Source organism: Nanorana parkeri, unplaced genomic scaffold, assembly GCF_000935625.1.
Source record: "Nanorana parkeri isolate BGI_ZX_2015 unplaced genomic scaffold, ASM93562v1 scaffold959, whole genome shotgun sequence".
Taxonomy (NCBI): Eukaryota; Metazoa; Chordata; class Amphibia; order Anura; family Dicroglossidae; genus Nanorana; species Nanorana parkeri.
The window spans coordinates 189,052-207,780 of NW_017307227.1; the positions used below are offsets into that span (position 1 = coordinate 189,052).

The following is an 18,729-nucleotide window of genomic DNA, read 5'->3' on the forward strand; positions in this document are numbered from 1 at the left end:
GAAAAAACCCCCCAAAATGTTTAACTCCCCCACCCCCACGTTTACACACACATATAAACGTAAATACGTGTCTGGTGCACCAGCGCGCAAAAACGGCAATTGTGCTACACATGTTACATATCGCCACGAACGTCGCAGTGAGAGCAATTATTTTAGGGCCATCAATCACTGATAACACTAAACTTATGAGCGGTAACAGCTTTTAAAGCGTCGCCTATGGCCAATTTTGGGTGTTATCGTTTTTTGAGGTTTCGCGCGCGCACGCACGCAATTTTAAGGCTTGACATGTTTGGTGTCTTTTTTCCCGACGTGACCCCGTCTTTTATATTTTACCAAAAAATTGGGTAATAATAAATGTTTTATCATTTAATATAGGGGAAACTGTTTTAAAAAAAAAAATTCGGTAATTTTTCCTTAATATAGTAAAAAATAAAACCCCAGTGGTGAATAAATACCACCAAAAGAAAGCTCTATCTGTCCCCAAAAGGGGGTAATAAAATTCATTTCAGTACAGAGTTGCATGACGGAATAATTGTCAGTCAAAGTACCGCAGCGCTGAATACTGAAAAATGGCCTGGATGGGAAGGGGGTTTAACACCGCGGATGTCAACTGGTTAAATACTGCTGCTGTTTATTGTGTCCTTCAGGAATTTAATTATGGGCACTTAAACCTCTTGCTCTTTATCCAGGAACAGCTGCAGAATCTAGAAGACAGAAGGAGAGAGATCAAAATTTCAGTCCAGCTGCAAGAATATCAGAACAAAGAACTTGAAGAATTGCGCAAAAATCTTGCAAAGGAACTAGCAGTCTACAAGTATGTTCCATCCAGCCAAGGAATCATAGGTGAAATTCTATGACAATACAGCAGTAGTTTTGAATGTATTTTCTTCTACATCGGGGCATTTAAGGCACTTACTTTAGAAAGTGAGTACAGTGCTTAGAATGACATCAGAGTGAACCTAGACCATCCCCATGTTAGAAAAATTAGAATGAGGTCATAAACCTTTAAGACAGCTATAGACCATGAGGGCTCTGCCTACATGCAACAAGAAAAACACAAAACCAAAGCAATACATATACAGTATTAGCCTTCTTAGCTTAGTAAATTATACAGATGGAACCACAGATAGCAGAAAATACATTTAAGTTGAGGAAAGTATGCCTGCTATCCAAAAGGCACCTAGAAACTGAGATACTAGGAAAGACCCAACTTCTGTTTTTTTTTACATGGCATCTTCCGGTACAGCACTGGAGAACAGCTCATAAATAAAACAACTGCAGGATAGGGACTACCACCTGCAGAACTTTTTTGTCAAAGGCACAAAAGCCCTTGACAGGAGGCAGTTCTGTGCTTTGGAGTCTGACCAGGGAAAGAGTGGGTTAGTTCCTTTGCCACCATATTACACAAAACCATCCCAGAATGTAATTTTAAAAAAGCCTGATGTGGCTTTCTGTTAAAAGGCAGAAAGTGCCTTGCTAATAGTGGGCTCCTGTCTTAAGCTCACCACACACGTTAAAATCTGATTGTACAGTTTCCTTTAGATCTACCAATAAGTATGTAGTACAAGAGCCGGTCTGATTGTATAGAGATTTAGTGGATAGTTTAGGTAGGTGCTCATATTACATAGATTTGGTAGATCTAAAGTTGATTGTACAGAGATTGCATAGTCAGGTTGTAATGTGTGTGATGAGCCTTAGACTAGGGAGAATGTGTGGCTGTGATTAAGCTGGCCAAAGCGCTGACAGTCTGCCCTTTTAACCCCTTCGTGACTGACGACGTACAGTGTACGTCGCCAGCATCGGGGCTGTTTAAACAGACTCCCGGCGACTTTTGCCGCCGGGAGTCTGTTTAAACTTGTAGAGCCGACTGTCGGCTTTACAACAGAAGCGATCCTGGCGACTTACCTGTCGCCAGATCATAAAATGTGGAATATAACATGGGTGCAAAAAATGAAAAAAGGGCCTCAGTCATGAAGGGGTTAATGTACTGCACAAAGCCCTTTGTAGAAGCTGTTCTCTATTACTCCTTTGGACCTATAAAACTGGGCTGCAAAACCCTACAACTGACAATAGTGATTGGGGTTACTTCTATATATACTCACGGTTTGAAATTGAACCCCCGCAATATATAGGCACCCGCCTTAGAAAATACTGGGAAGGACGTTAGAATTTTTTTTAGAAGTAATGGCCTCTAAATGGGATTGCAACTGCTCCAGCCCACTATATGCAAAATGCAGTGGTATCTAAGGAAGGGTAAAGGCTCACTTGAGGAGACTATCCATTTTAAGGTATAGGATATTTTAAGGGCAGATCTTATGTTTTTGGAGACCTTGAGCAGATAAGCATTTTAAAAATATAAGACCCAGGCCTTGGAATTTTCTTTGCTAAATGTAAATCTCCTTTAAATTTTTTTACAATTGCCTTGATAGTGTCTTTAAAAATATGAATTGGAAAGATGGCCTTGCCATCTAAAGCCTCCAATAAATATTTCTATGAAGTGAAAGTTTCTTTGATTTCTGCTGGGTGTCAAACATGGCATGCATGGCAGAAAACCTGAGAATTCCTCCTTTATGGTAGAGATGAAAGAGCAAAATCCTCTTCTGAAGCACCTCCTCACTTTATATTGAGAAAGGAAACCAACCAGCAGCTAAAAAAGAGAAATTTCTAAAGGAATGGTCACTAGCTCTAGGGACTACTGGTAATCTCCAGCAGGTATTAGCAAGATGGAGAAACCATGCTAATATGTTTGAAGGCCACAGGAAACATGTTTTGATGACTTGTGTATAGAGGAAAGATATTAGATCAGGCTAAGCAGGTTAATCTTTTTATTATTTTTGTTTTCTGAGTTGTCAGGTTTTGTTCTTGCAATCTGAGTAAAATTATCCTTGATTCCTGTCATGTAGAGAAATTCTCTTCCAAGTGAGGGAGATGCCATCTGAGACAATTGTCCCCAGAACAAATGTCCCCATTGAAAAATGTTCCCTCTTTTCTTTGCTTTCTGGTACTATGTGAGGAAGAATGAGGGAAAGCCAGCAACATTCTGTTAGCTGTTTTTTTAATCATTGGCCAGACACATTATTTTGATTAAACCTTCAGCTCAGACATTTGTGTAAAGGAATTAATGATTAATCCAGTTAAGCATATACCACGGGCAACAAATTCTCATAATTTAATCCAAAATAACAAAGACTCAAGCACTGAATGCTTATGGCTAGTTTAACTGGTTAAAAACATAAACATTGATCTATTTATTTAATCTTAATCCAAGTGAATTATTTACTTAGAGGGCTATTCACTAAGCTGCCGAAGGCAGCCGAGTGAATAACCGGGCCAAAGTGAACTGAGCAGAACGGCGTTCGGTTTTTCACTTTGGCTCCGTATGGCTGATTTCAGCCGTACATCGGTTTCAATCAGCCGTACATCGGCTCCAATCAGCTGTACATTGGCTGGCTTCAGTCAGCCGAACATGCTCTGCATGGCCATACCGAATCATATGTTCCTTTGAGGTATCATTGGCGTCATGCAGTCCCATGCGATACACAAATTTTGATGCATGCAACAGGCCATTACCACATAAGCACAAGTATCCAGATATCCAGATATCCAGATCCACACCCCAGTCTAGTTTTGAGTTAATTAACTCAGCTTATTAACTTTCACTTGCAAAGCAAAACAAAAATCCCCCTGCTGCTTACTGGAGACTAGAAAAAAACGGTTTGTTCAACCAAGTGAGGTTTTGAACATAGTGCAGCTGAATAAGGGGGAGTCGGAGAGTTAATTGGCAATATAAAAAGGTAAATTTATTCAAAATGCAAGACAACAAACCATAACACATTAACGGACTACACAGTTGATTCCCACTAACCCTACACCTTTAAAAATGATTGCAATAATCCATTCGTGCAAAACAACATTCAAGACCTTTTGGAGCTTGTAGATCACCTTTGATTAGGTAATTTAGCGGTTCTCAATGTTTGAGAAAACAGCGCTGGGAATAAAGTGAATAGTGCAAGATACAACGTATCAGGTGCCTGGGATTACTTGATTGAGTTAATAATTTTCCCTCTAACTGCAGACATCTTTTTAAGTTTTGTCCAGTTATAGATAAAGTCCCTGGGAACAGAACTTGGATCTTTATTAGTTCTTTCACTGGATCCCACAGATATCGCCCCTCCTCCGTTTCTTGGGGCTTCGTCAGATCCAGGATCAGGATCTGATGAAGCCCCAAGAAACGGAGGAGGGGCGAAACGTGTCATCCGCTGCAGGATGCTTGTCTGATACATCACATTATCGACATGACAGTGGTTGATCTCAAACAGCGAGACTAGGAAATTACCTATGTCGACAAAACGGGATAAACGGACACTTTGAACAAACTGTTTTTTTCTAGTCTCAATGACCCGAGGGCCTGCTCCAGCAGAGAAGGGGGTCCCCTTTAAGAGAGTCTATCCGTTGTGAAACAGTTTGGATTTTAAGCTATTTCTATGCTGATTAAATCACTTACAATGGATGCTGCTTCTTGATGTTTAAATGTTTTAGTTTTCTGCAGAATTGCTCAAACAGCAGGTGTAGCAGGAAGGTCTCAGTGGCTGTAGAAGCTCTAAAAGACCCTAGGCCTGGAACAGTAGGCTGATCCTCCTGCTGCAGGGCAATATGGCTCTTCTTGAGTTTGGGGCTGTGCCGGAGATGGCGCTGGGTCAAGCTTAGAGCCTCTGCAGGCAGATTGTTCCAGTAACTGCAAAATTCCCTAAAGTCACTCGCACTCTGTTTGTAGACAGCAGTCAATCTCCTTTATTGACTGAACATGATTATTCTGACTCCGATCGTTGTGATAGCGAAATATATCCCTTGCTGAGACCTCTATGCCTGGCCTGTATAAGCAGATATACTCACTGCGGACAATCCTCGTCAGATAGCTGAACTCGTCAATACCGATTCATTCAAAAGAGGTGTTTATTCTTTACATCAGGATTACAGCAGATGATAGGAACAGCAGATGAACGGTTGTAGTATTGTGCGGTCAGAAAATGATGCCTTTCCTACGTACTGTGCAGATTACATGTGTGTCCTTGTTACATGTGGCTTTTAACTGCGGCCATGACACAGGAAGTACTGCACACAGGAAGAAGGAAGGGGCGTACACTAGGGGGAAATACATCGTCACATGAGGAATAATTACAGAAAAACATGTACATTACAACAAAAGGCCACTAGATGGCAGCATAGGATAACACATGAATTTAGCGATGAGAAAATAGTTAGGCAAATCACACTATATAAATTCTAACCTATATAACAATGCTAATATTAACTGAGGCTATGCATCTCATATTCTATAACATATTCTATGTCCCATTGGGGCGGCACAATGATGTCACATTCACAAAGCTTGCTTTGTGAATGTGACATCATGTTCAGTCAATGAAGAAGATTGACTGCTGTCTACAAACAAACAGAGTGCGTGTGAGCTTAGGGAATTTTGCATTTGGTGTGCGGATGCATTCGCTGTCACTTTCGGCACTCCCCAGTTTTCGTTTGGGCTTTATCCGGTCAGGAGTGCGATGGGATCTACTACATTTTGAAATTGTTTCAGTAACTGGGCACAGACAGGCAGGAATTTCAGAGTGGACTTGGAGGTCCCTGTGGTCATGGGGGAGGCCTTGGCATCTCACAATGCAGCTACAGAAGACTCCAACAGAGAGGCCCTAACAATGCCAAACACCCCCAGAACCTCTAGCAGAGTATGGACCTAGGTCACCCATGGCAGAAAGACGATCCTCTGTGTGTCTTAGTGAAGACCTGTTGTGTCCGCGAAGCATTCATGCAGTTAGGTCCAAAGTGAGACAAAGCCTCAATACTTACAAAACCGGGCAGTAATTTCAGGCAGCTAAAGATGACCTAGTCTCTGTGGACATGTAGTGGAGATCCACTTGGTGCTTCAGAAGTAGGAGCAGCAGCTGAATGAGGCATTTCTCTTGGCTAAATGGTGGAAAAGAGAATGCTCATGCAGCACTCCACCCAACAGATGACATCAGTACTTGATACCTCTGTCTTAACCGCCCTCCCGTGACCCAAAGCTCAGTATACCGCGAGCTCTAGGTGAGTGAGCTTGGAGCAGTGGTGACTTTACATCACACACAGGGATCTTGGGGAACAAACGTACTCGAATACATTTTTAAGATTTAAAGGAGAACTATGGGGTAAGTGTTTTTCCCCATAGTTCTCCTTTAAATCTTAAAAATGTATTCGAGTACGTTTGTTCCCCAAGATCCCTGTGTGTGATGTAAAGTCACCACTGCTCCAAGCTCACTCACCTAGAGCTCGCGGTATACTGAGACGCCGCAGCCAGGACGGATCCCGACATTACTGTCGAGATCCACCCAGCTGCATGATTGACAGCTGGCTCTGCCTTTCTAGAGACAGAGCCAGCTCTACCCGCCCCATCCCCCATTCGTTCCGCCAGTCAGCGCTGGAGGATTGGAGCGGGGAGGGGGGAATCCCTGACAGTCACAACTCTCTGCAGGGACATGATCGAGAAGTGAGCAAGTGGCGGTATGTGTTCGCTCACTTCCCGATCTATTGAGCCGACGTGTGACAGTTTCATTGTCACGCGTCAGCTTGAACTATGAGGTTGAGTGAAAAGCACTCACCTCATAGTTATCCTTTAATATTACAACAGTTAACATGTACTGATCCCATAGAGCCATTAAAACATCCACTGCTTCTGCTAGAGGATCCCTGTACCTGGAGACAAACCTGTCTAGTTTGTTAAACCTGGAGGTAACACAGGTCCTGGAATCCCTCTGGGTGTGCAGACCACTCCCCCAGGTCCAGGCGCTGTCAGCTAAGGAAGAATAGATGATAAACAAGCCTGAGCTAATTAAAAAAAAAACGGAAAAAAACAGACTAGCTAAAAGCTGCTAAATTCAGGTGGTAAGCCTTAAAGGTTAGTGAATATAGGTAAAGCGCTAAAAGCCTCTCCGTGACAAGGCCACGGAGAGGCAAAACAGTAGCGCTGGGGAGATAGACCCACAGAACTAGGTCTCAAAGCGTATTTCCCTTCCTAGTAGGGAAATACGCTTTGAGACCTAGTTCTGTGGGTCTATCTCCCCAGCGCTACTGTTTTTATCTTCAATAAATCCCCATTTATTACACTATGAGCGTCATTGCTCTCTTCCTTCATGGCCTTAACTGGGAGATTATCACGGGATTCTAGCGAGTTTGTAGGACGGGAGGACGTGGAACTCCTGCTTTCATCTGGGCGAATCTGACTGCTTTGATAACATCCTACTTCTGCTGAGTGCATACCCTAGAGGGGGATTTCTTTTTGTTCTGTCGAATACATCATAGAAGTGCCGTTTCTTGGGAAACGCATTGACTTCACTGTTTTTTTTCTTAGAGAGAATAGATTTTTTCTGTTTTTTTGCTTTCACCTGAATTCTTTCATTTGAATTTCTTGTTGGGAAGTCACAATGGATTAAAAGAAACTTTTTCGTCACACTGGAACTGTTTTTTGTTGCAAATAATTTCACTTCATTTTTTAGCAACTTTATATAATTTGTTCCGTGTTATGATTGTGTTTGCATAGACATTTTCACAGGTACACCTGTTTTTTCCTCTTGTAGAGGTTTGAACATATATTTTCTGTATGTGTTGATTATTTAAAAAAATATTTTTTTGGGGTGCGTGTTTTTATATCTATTATATAATTTTATATCTTTGATATATTTGTTATATATTTTGCACATTTTACAATTCACACTTTTTTCCTCTCACAATGGTCTGAATATTTTTTGCATTTATATTTATATTGTGATTATTATTGCTTGGACACTACATTGCACTTTTAATTTAACTTGTCACGGAGAGGCTTTTAGCGCTTTACCTATATTCACTAAGCTAAGGAAGACTGCCTGACAATTGTTTACACCTGGAATGCACACGGCAAAGGTGCCCATACACCTTACAATTATCTGCAGATTTTCTGTGGTCAGATGGAAAAAGTGCAACAGATTGGCCCAGGTGGGGATTACTCCATCCACACAGTTAAGTGTAGATGGAGGAATCTGTTGCACCTTTTCCATCTGACCACAGAAAATCTGCAGATAATTGTAAGGTGTATGGCCAGCTTAAGACTGTGATGTGAAGTTCTCACCCTAAACAGAATCCAATCCATTTTTTTTTGTTTTGACATGACTTGCAGTATTCTTCCTTGATTGATGTACGCTAACCCCTGTGACACCGCACTCACCCAGGACACTGGGTTCCAGCCAAACAACACGGTCCTCTAGGGTATAACCAGCTTCCGACATGCAATAGTGAATATAAACAGTCTTTCTTTATTTGCATGTCCCTGAGGGGCGATTAACAGCACCCAAAAGGTGATTGAAAACTACAAACAAAATCCTAGCTCATTTAGAGCACTAACTAAACATTCACAGCAACCCTGGCTATCCAAGCAGAGTACAGGTGAAACTCGAATAATTAGAATATCGTGCAAAAGTAATTGCAGTAAGTGCTGCAAAAGGGGCCCAAACCAAGTACTGAGTACATATGCATGCTTGTACTTTTCAGAGGTCCGATATTGTTCTATGTACAATCCTTGTTTTATTGATTGCATGTAATAATCTACTTTTTTGAGGTTGTGGATTTGGGGTTCTTGGGGTTTTCATGAGCTGTAAGCCATAATCATCACAATTATGACAAATCACGGCTTGAATTATCTTGCTTTGCATGTAATGAGTCTATCTCATATATTAGTTTCACCTTTTAAGTTGCATTAGTGAAATAAATTAACTTTGCACGATATTCTAATTATTCGAGTTTCACCTGTAATCTATAAACAAACAAAAGAAACAGTCTTTTTCCTCTGAGAAGTTTCACTCACCACCCTGCCCCAGCAATCCAGTCAACTACTTCCCTCCCTGGGTCAGCGGCCTCTGAATTTAGCTGCTGCTAATTACTTAATTAAGGAAAGATGTGTGAGTGGATAGAGACTATGGAGGATTCTGGGTCCTACATACCTCCCCTCCACTACCCTTCCACACACCCTGTCACACCCCGTAGATTTTTCTGACTGAATCCAGATTAGATGACCCTCCAGAAGGATTGTCCAATGCTGTAAAGACAGCCAAATCATCTGAAGTTCTAGAAGGCTAATCAAGACGTGAGACTCCAACAACAACCAAGTCCCCTGAATTAACAGGGTCCAACCCCCCCAAAAAAAAAAGATGAGAAGGAAGGACTTCTGACTCCAGAGTCATATTCCTGCGTCACCAAGCTGTAGACAACCTGGTTCTCTAACACTTAAGTTGATCTGTCCAGAGACAGAACAAACTTATCCCACAATGACAGAATGTTGCATTGTAGCGGTACAGAGTGCAACTGGGCAAATGGGACTGCCATCAGACCTAGGACTCTCATGCAGAAGTGGAGAGTCAGACAGCTTCTGGAATAGAGAGTTAAAATTTGAGACTGGGGTATCTGAATTGTTTAATCTAGAGGGAAAACTTTGGCCTGAAAGGTCTCCAGGACTAGACCCAGTTTCTCCAAACGAGAAATCTGTTCCAATGGCAATTTCTGAAGATTCAGGTTCCATCTGATTCACTGTCAATTTCACATTTCCTAAAAGAGCCCCCACCGGCCATTCACTTAACAGGTCGTCTACATAATTGGACAACAGGGATGTCACAAGAGCACAACAGGGTTAGTTAGGGCCCAACACTTTGGTGAATACCCAAGGTGCAGATGAGAGGCCAAAGGGCAGGGCCATGAACTGGTACTGTAGAGGACCCATGGCAAAAAGTTATGTGCTGGAAAGATGGGGACAATAAGCATCTTTGATGTTCACAAAGTCAGAAAATCACCAAAGCGATAGGAGGCAATGACAGATTTGATAGATACGATGCATTTTTTGGATTCAAATGAAGGCATTCAGAGCTTTAACATCCAGGGTTGACTGCCTCCTTCAAATTTAGGCACAGTAAACCAATCAATGTAAAATCCTTGGTACCATTCTGCTACAGGAACTAATGCAATAATACCTTGAGCCAGAAGAACTGGGGACTCAAAAGAGATCTGCTAATCTGTGCCGTGATACAGGAAGGTTGGAGCCAAAAAAAAAAAAAAAAAAAAACGGTAAGGGATTTAACCATTTCCTTCTCTGCTCTATTCAAAACATCCCCAAAAACTACAGTTTGTAGCCCTGGAAGACTAACTTAAAATTAAGAAGTGTCCCACCCCCACTCTATAAAGTGGGGGTCCACCTTTATGCAGCGGAAGGATTTGGCAGACTGAGTGCCAGATCTTGTGAGTGGACAGGGAGCAAAGCTTGGGTGGGGGCAGAGGGAGTGGAGAAATGTCAGGAAAACACTTTGCAGTATGTTTCTTAGGCTTCTTTCAATGATAACATAGGTGCTCTTCACACCAGTAGCATTTTCAGGATCCATCACAGCTGAGGAGCTCTCAGTATATGGTGGCCAAAATTGGAGGTATGCTTTGGTTTTCTTAGTAAGAACAGGCTTGTCTACCCCACAGTCCAGACATATGAATAAAGCAGGAAATTGTTGCACGTAATACAAAACAGAACTTGCCAGAAATTCCTGCAGCAATTCTAATGTTGCTGTGGCGCTCTTGACAGCCTCCCAGACCAGCTTTCTTCTTGTTTTTTCATCAATGTTGGAGGAACGTTCAGTTCTTGGTAATGTCACCATTGTACCATGTTTTCTCCACTTGTTGATGACAGTCCTCACTGTGTTCCATGGTATATATAATGCCTTGGAACCTTTTTTGTACCCGTCTCCTGACTGATACCTTCCAACAATGCCAACAATGAGGTCCCTTTGATGCTTTAAAGGCTCTCTGCAAATTATGGCTTTTGCTATAAGAGGCAGCTAAGTAAATGTCTGAAAAACCCTACTGGAACAGTTAACTTAAATGTGGGCTTATTCAGTCACCTTAAATGATGACAGGGGTGTGCTGACTTATTTAACAGCAGTTTTAAAATGGTTCATTCTGAACACAGCCGCATCCCTATTTATAAGAGGGTGTGTATACTTAAGAAGCCACATTTTGTTTTTCTCCCACCCACTAAACAATTGTAGGTAGTTTTTTTTTTTAAAGCAAATTGCAGATTATAGGTCCCATTAAAAGGAGAACTATAGAGCAACCTTTTTTGCACTCATTGCTCTGTTCAGGGTCACAGGAGGACATATCCTAAATGTGTACCAGTGACCCCAAACTTATATAGCTGGTTATTGCCCACTATACGGTGAGAGCACAGAGCCGCAGCCAGGACGGATCCCGACAATACTGTCGAGATCCACCATGCTGGCTGATTTGCCTTGAGAGGCAGAGCCAGCTGTGCCCACCCCCTTCCCCCTCAGTTCCTCCAGTCAGCGCTGGAGGATTGGAGAGGGGGAATCCCTGCGGGCGAATGGTGACTGAAAGTCACTACTCTCTGCAGGGAGAAGATCAGGAAGCCAGCGACTGTGTTCTCTGACTTTCCAATCTATAGAGCCAATCTGTGACAGCTTCAGTGTGTGGATGAGGCAACGTATACAAATATAGAAAAGAATTGCAACAATTAAAAGGAGAACTATGAGGGGAGTGAAAACTACTCATCCTCATATAGTTCTAGCTGACCTGTGGCAATGAAACTGTCACACATCGGCTCAATAGATCGGGAAGTGAGCGAACACATACCGCTCGCTCACTTCTCAATCTATCCCTGCAGAGAGCTGTGACCGTCACTCACTGCTCCCTGCAGGATTCCCCCATCCCCTCTCCGATTCTCCAGTGCTGACTGGCAGAACGGACGCGGGAGGGGGCGGGTACAGCTGGCTGTCTCTAGATAGGCAGAGCCAGCTGTCACTGACGCAGCTAGGTGGATCTCGACAGTAATGTCTGGATCTGTCCCAGCTGCGAGCTGTAGCACGCGATATATTGAGCTTTGGTCAAGCAAAACAAATGACAAACGCACTCAACAATTTGTTGAGTGCGTTTGTCATTTGTTTTGCTTGACCGATTTGGTGCAGTGACTCATGGGGGTTCTCAGCTGCCATTGGGATGTGCGGGATCCCTTGTGTGTTCCTGTGCCTTTAACCTCTTGCCGTCCGTCCGTAGTAAAAAAACGGACGGACGGCACTGCTGCATCTGCGGGACAGAAATTTTTTTTCTGCTCTAGCGGGCACGCACGGGCAGAAAAGACCCGATCAATGCACACACCCGTTACCGGGTGTTTCACATATAGGCGATCAGCGGCTCCATAGCCCGCCGATCGCCTATATGTGCTCGTTCGCGGCTCCTTGCTGATCTCCGTCCGGGCTGTGAATGCAGAAGTGATGTGTATTACATCACTTCCGCATTCACCTGTCAGTCATCTGGCTGCTATAGCCAGAGAGAAGAAGCTGATAAAGCAGATCTCTGCTTCATCAGCTTCTTTTGGGGTCCACAGGTGATATTAGGGGTCCTAGAGACCCCTAATATCTCCATAAAGAGGACCTGTCAGTGTGCCTTTGCTATTATATAGGGGGTTGTTATCCCCCTATATAATAGCAATAAGTGAGACAAGTTTTTACATGCTGGTTTGTGAGTGTGCCATGATACCTTTCTACTGTTATATTGAGCTTTGGGTCACGGGAGGACACTAGTTTATGTCTTCCCATGAACCTAGAACTATGGGGAAAAGCATAGCTGATCATGTGCAGTGTGCGTGATCGGTAATTTGGGCACTTCATGATGGGGGACGTAGTGTACGTCTCCAGTCATGAAGGGGCTAAAAGAAAGAATTTTAGATTAAAAAAAAAAAGCGCAAATATTTGCTTTCAATAAGCAGTAGAATTCCTACTACTTTTTGTCAAAGATCCATAACAATATACTGCACCAAATCAACCTTTTGTAAGTGGTATTAATTTGTTAACATCAAGAATAGGAGAATATGTTGTTATGCAGCCTATGATACAGACTACAGCATCATACCTTAAGGATTCAAAACGTCTTAAACAGATTAGAAAATTATTCTGATTTGATCCTAGCCAGTTAATATAGGTTGATTATAGGGATGTCCCGATGCCACTTTTACAAGTACTTCCCCGCATGTACTTGCCGATACCAATTACTGATACTTTTTCTTAAAAGGGACAGGTGACTTTAAATGATCCATAGTACAACTACATGTTATGTCCCTATGTAGTTGTACTATGGATCATTTAACCCATTCATGTTAGCAGGGGATCATTGTAAATCTAATGCTGCAATGTACGGACATTTGTGCTGTATGTGTACAGTACATATAGATATACAATTCTGCACTGCTAACATGAATGGGTTAAATGATCCGTAGTACAGTGCTACATATGTACTATGGATCATTTAACCCATTCATATTAGCAGAGGATAATTGTAAATCTATTGTTGCAGTGCACTCTATGTTGTATATAGTACTTGTACATATAGAGTGCCTGCAACAATACATTTACAATGATCCTCTGCTAACATGAATGGGTTAAATGATCCATAGTACAGGGCTACATACAGATCATTTAATCCATTCATGTTAGCAGAGTATAATTGTAAATGTATTGTCTGCACTGCATGAGCAGTGTGTACTCTGTATGTACTACATAGAGTATATACTGCTCATACAGTGCAGAGAATACATTTACAATTAAACTCTGCAGCATAATAGTGTCCTGGCCATTATCACCCCGGCTATTATCTGCCCTGATTAGTGAATGGATGTTTATTTTATCTGATGCACTGATTTTTTCATTAACTGTATTTCCGTTTTGCACTGGGCACTTTATATCTATAGCAACAATTGTTTTAAAAATATCACTGGAAAAACTAAATCCCCCTTCATCTTTCAGATGTATAGAAAAGTATATTAAACATAAAAAAAACCCACAAAACTAGCAAAAGCAAAGTTTCTTAAAGTGACATTAAACCCTCAGGTTTTTTTTTTTTTACATAAACCAATACTGTAATGTGTGCCTTACTGTAATCCATGGTTGTTTCCCTTCTCTTTGCTGCTCTTCCTTTGAAATCCTCATGTCTTCTCATGCTGGGGGAGAACTTCCCTTTGCAGCCGAGTGCTTCTTACTGTAGTGCTGGCTCAGGTTGCAAACCTATACAGACACCATATATCCATTCCAGAGACAAGGCAGTCTGCTGCAAAACAGAAGTTCTGCCCAGCAGGAGAACAGATACAGATTTAAAAGGAAGAGCAGCAAAGAGAAGGGAAACAACCATGGATTACAGTAAGGCACACATTACAGTATTGTTTTATGTTAAAAAATCTGAGGGTTTTGTGTCACTTTAATTCCCCTAATCATTAATGCTAAAAGACAACTGTACCTCAATTGCTTACTTAGTTCCTGGGCCGTGGACTTCTCCAATCTTCACAGCCTATTCTAATGAAAAGGCTCTTCAGTCCCCCTTCCCCAAATGTGAACATAGCTATATCCTAAGGATCTCCAGTCATGATATAACCCTATTTAACTCATCTGGAATTAAAAGGTACTTGTCCTACGTGCAGGAGCCATGAATCTTGGCAGCAAGGGAACCTTCACAGTTAATCTCTGTACCTGCAAGTGTGAAAACATATAGGCCAAAAGCGCAATGCAGGACAATATTTTGGCAGTGAAGGTCCATGGTTGGGAACCTGGTGTGACACAGCTGTGAGCCAAAGAGATACTTCAAGATAGCTAGGAGACAATACTTCAAAGGGAAACGCAAAACGAAGCACCTCCTGGGACTCCAAAGCTGGGTTCACACTGTTCTGTGTATGGGCCCCTATAGTTTACCTTTCACACTAAACTGCAGTGTATAGATGTAAACCAGCTATATAGGGACAGGACTTCTACTTGAAATGCAGCAAAATGGAACAGGTTTGATGCACAAGCATGGACCCTTATATACCAGAGGTCTGCTGTACTCCTCACTGAAATATTCAGAGGAGTTGAAATTAGGTCAACATAGTTTGTTAGAAATAATTAGATTATAGAGTTAATTTTCAAAACTATGCTTTAATGTTCACACTTTTTTTTATATCAATTATCCAACATATCAGTTCATGTTCTGTCCTTTTCTGGGATTACACACTAACCGTTAATGCTTTTTCTTTTTCAGGGGATATCTTGAAATATATGGACAGATTTCCAAATCTGTGACAAAAAAGGAATAACTGCCGCCCAACCAAGTGCTTATCCCTAAAATTCTCTGTTCAGGCTCCAGCATTACCTGGAGAATGAAGTATGCGAGGAAGGTGCTTTACTCGGATGAAGTGGCCGCTAACAGCACATCATCACTACGAAGAAAAAAATAAAGAAATGTGGGATTACATTTCCAACTTGCTGTGTAACATGTACAGTGAAACCCACCAGAGAGGAAAAGCGCTAGCCTTGTATGCCATCTGGTGTTTTCATAAGAACATGCTCATTGTAGATCTTACTTTGTGTTCTAAATATATCCAGTTTTAATTGTTTTTTTTGCAGTATATTAAAGATGTACACCTTGTTACACCTCAATGTTAGGGCAAGGCAATGTAGAAAACCAAACAAGCCATTTATTTTATGCGAGGTGCTCATCCACCACATTAAACGATGTGCAGCACATACAGCTAAATAAACACAATGAAAGAGATATCAGTGCTCTCCCCTTTAAACTGTTCAGCACAACTAAACAGTGGATGACGAGTCTAAATTACAACACATACTTCAAAAAAATGCAACAATACAGGAGGGGGAGGGGAAACTGCTGGAGAGAAGTATGTCCATGATTGTAATAGAAGCGGTTGGCTTTTCCAGTGGAAAAATAAGGAATGTTTGCATGAAGCAGCTTGGTCCAAGACTCCCAAAATATGACCGTTGCACTTGAAGGCATGGTGTCACACAACTGTTGCCACTTACTCCTTTTCTTGCTTTGTTAAAAACCACTCTTGTAATGGACGCATTGTTAAAAACGCATTCTTATATAAAATATTTATATATAAAATAAAATGGAGGGGACCGTTTTCCTACGATGAATAAAAGCAAGTTTAAGTGATGGAGATATGGAGTCAGTTTGCACTTTAAGCACAAGGTGGTATCAATGTCCAAGTGCTGCATACAGAGATTGATCTGAAGTTTGCACCAGGGGAAGAAAGACATGCCTACGATCCCTGGCCCTCAGCATCCACACCACCCTCTGTGTCTTCATCATTGTAGATGTTCTCAGCCTGAACAAAGGAAACAAACATATTCAGACATCAGGGTACACCATAATGTTGTCACAAGTAAATTCCTTCAATTATGAATGTCATAGAAATGGAACAAAATCTACATTTAGTCCTTGGTGTGGACTATATAGCTGTAGCTCCCTATATACTGAGCCTAGGGTGACGGGAGGACGCTAATTTGTATCCTGCCGTTACCCTGAGAACTATGGGGAAAATCCCTAACCCCATAGTTCTCCTTTAATCACTGAGAACACTAAACTGATGAACAGTAAAAGCGTTTTAATCAGTCACCTATGGGCGTTTTTTTTGCGAGCGCACGCAATTTAAGGCTTGACATGTTTGGTGTCTATTTACCCGATAGAGACGCCCAATCGCTTGTATTAGCAGCATCTGTCACTGCCGTGCCGGTCCCAAAATCCGCTGTGCCTGATGTGGCCGGGACCGGCACAGCTGCTCTGACAAAAGATCAAAAGGGAGGTGAGTACCCGATCTCCCTTTGATTTCCTCTCAGTCCCCAATGCAGGAATTGATGTATATTACATCACTTCCTGCATTCAGTGTCCCTCTCCAGGTACAGAAGCTGATAAAGCAGATCTCTGCGTCAGCTTCTCTGGGGGTCCCTAGATGACATTAGGGGGTCTTGGAGACCCCTTATGTCTCCATAAAGAGGACCTGTCCTGTAAATTGGCTATCACATAGGGAGCTTCTTAGCCCCCGCATGTGATAAAAAAAAAGTTATACAAAAACTAAAGAATCATAAAAAAAATATGCGTCTGATGCACCTACGTGTGAAAACGACAATTGATGTTACATATCAATGACAATGACAAATGTTACATATCACAGTGAACGAGTGTGAACAATAATTTTAGGGCCATTAATTACTGATAACGCTAAACTGATAAAGCGATAAAAGTGTCACCTATGGCCTATTTGCTTCATGTGGTTTATTGAAAACCATATTTCATGTATCAAAAAAAAAAAAAAAAAAAACTTAATTTAAGGCTGCAGGCACCCAATGATTTTATTAACCCCTTCGTGACTGACGACGTACAGTGTACGTCGCCAGCATCGGAAGTTATGCAACCATAACTTTTAAAGCAGTGGCAGTCTATAGACTATTTAGTGTAAGTAACTTCCTTTAAAATTCTGTTCATGTGACTTAGGGATGTCAAGTACTTGTCAAAATGTCCTGTATCGGTCCCGATATCGATGCTAGTACACCCCTAAGCAGGGGTGTGGAAATAAAAATAAAAAAAACTACTTGTCCAAGGACTAAAGTGGGGGCCAAATCTACTTGTCCTTCACGACAATCTACTTGTCCCAATACAAAAAATAGTTTTAATCAAAACTAAGGATGCACCAATACCGGTTTTTCGGTATCGAGTACCGATGTTTTGCTTTTGGACCTCGCCGACACTGAATACTAATACCGGTGCTTCCGCTGACATAGAGCAGGCTTCCCTGGTAATCAGGAAACCGGGCAGCGGGTAATGACATCCCGCACAGGTTCCCGATTGCCACGAAAGCCGGCTCCATGTTGTTTGGCCTGCTTGATTGCGATTGGCCGGGAAACCTGCTTCCCGGTCAATCAGGAAGCCGGGTGGCGAGTAATGACCTGATTGACCGGGAAATTGGCTCGATGCCGATTGGCTGGAAAGCCGGCTTCCTGGCCAATCAGCAAGGAGCCAGCTTCCCGGGCCAATCAGAAAACCAGGAGGCGGGTCATTACTTGCCGCACGGCTTTCTGATTGCACGGGAAGCTGGCTCCATGTTCCCTTACGGCACTGCCAGTCAGAGGAAATTTTCATTTGGCCATAAGTTCCAATATCTGGGAAGGTATCGGAGCATTTGGGTGAGTACGAGTACTTGCCCAAATACTCGGTATCGGCACTGATACTAGTATCGGTGCACCCCTAATCAAAACATATTTTACTGTGCTAAATAGCGCTTCTCACTGGTCAGCGCAGTCATCTGACCACGTTGACCAATGAGTGCTTGCACTCATGTGGAAGCGCACCGCTGTGATATGGTCAGATCTCTCACTCGTTGGCTATGTGGAAACTGGTGTGCATAAACTCTTCAAAAAACCGGGCAATATGCAATTTGCGAGCGAAATTCAAAATGCATAGGGGAGGACTGCGCTGGACAGCAGTACGGGGGACAGATAGTACACCCATACTGGCGGAGGGGAGGGATTGTTCGCCGAAAGGTAAGTATAGCCAGGGTTTGGGAGAGACAGGGCCAGATTTCATCGGGTAATTTTTATTTTTCCATATTACCTGTGAAAATGAACTTACCCTTTAAAAAGGAGAGCTATGAGGTGTGTGCTTTTCACTCACCTCATAGTTCTAGCCGACCTGTGACAATGAGACTGTCACAGGTCGGCTGAGTAGATCGGGAGGTGAGCGAACACATACCGGGTTCGCTCGCCTCTCGATCCTGTCGCGGCTCTCTGCCGTGACAGGGGGAGGGGCTGGATTCCCCTCTCCGCTCTGCCAGCGCTGACTGGC

The 18,729-nt window shown here is 42.4% G+C and overlaps 2 protein-coding genes across 3 annotated transcripts in view; one reads left to right on the forward strand and one right to left on the reverse strand.

Moving 5' to 3' along the window:
- The window catches only part of SYNC (syncoilin, intermediate filament protein), a 31,618-nt gene extending 16,434 nt beyond the window's left edge, over nt 1–15,184 (forward strand). Inside the window, exons 3-4 of the mRNA XM_018566536.1 lie at nt 690–814; nt 15,130–15,184. Coding sequence (XP_018422038.1) covers nt 690–814; nt 15,130–15,184 — 180 coding nt within the window. The remainder of the gene's footprint in view (nt 1–689; nt 815–15,129) is intronic.
- Nucleotides 15,185–15,547: 363 nt separating this feature from the next.
- Nucleotides 15,548–18,729, reverse strand: part of RBBP4 (RB binding protein 4, chromatin remodeling factor) — a 20,081-nt gene continuing 16,899 nt past the window's right edge. For both annotated transcript variants that reach the window (XM_018566568.1, XM_018566567.1), the window contains exon 12: nt 15,548–16,216. In XM_018566568.1, coding sequence (XP_018422070.1) covers nt 16,151–16,216 — 66 coding nt within the window. In that variant the 3' untranslated portion in view covers nt 15,548–16,150. The remainder of the gene's footprint in view (nt 16,217–18,729) is intronic.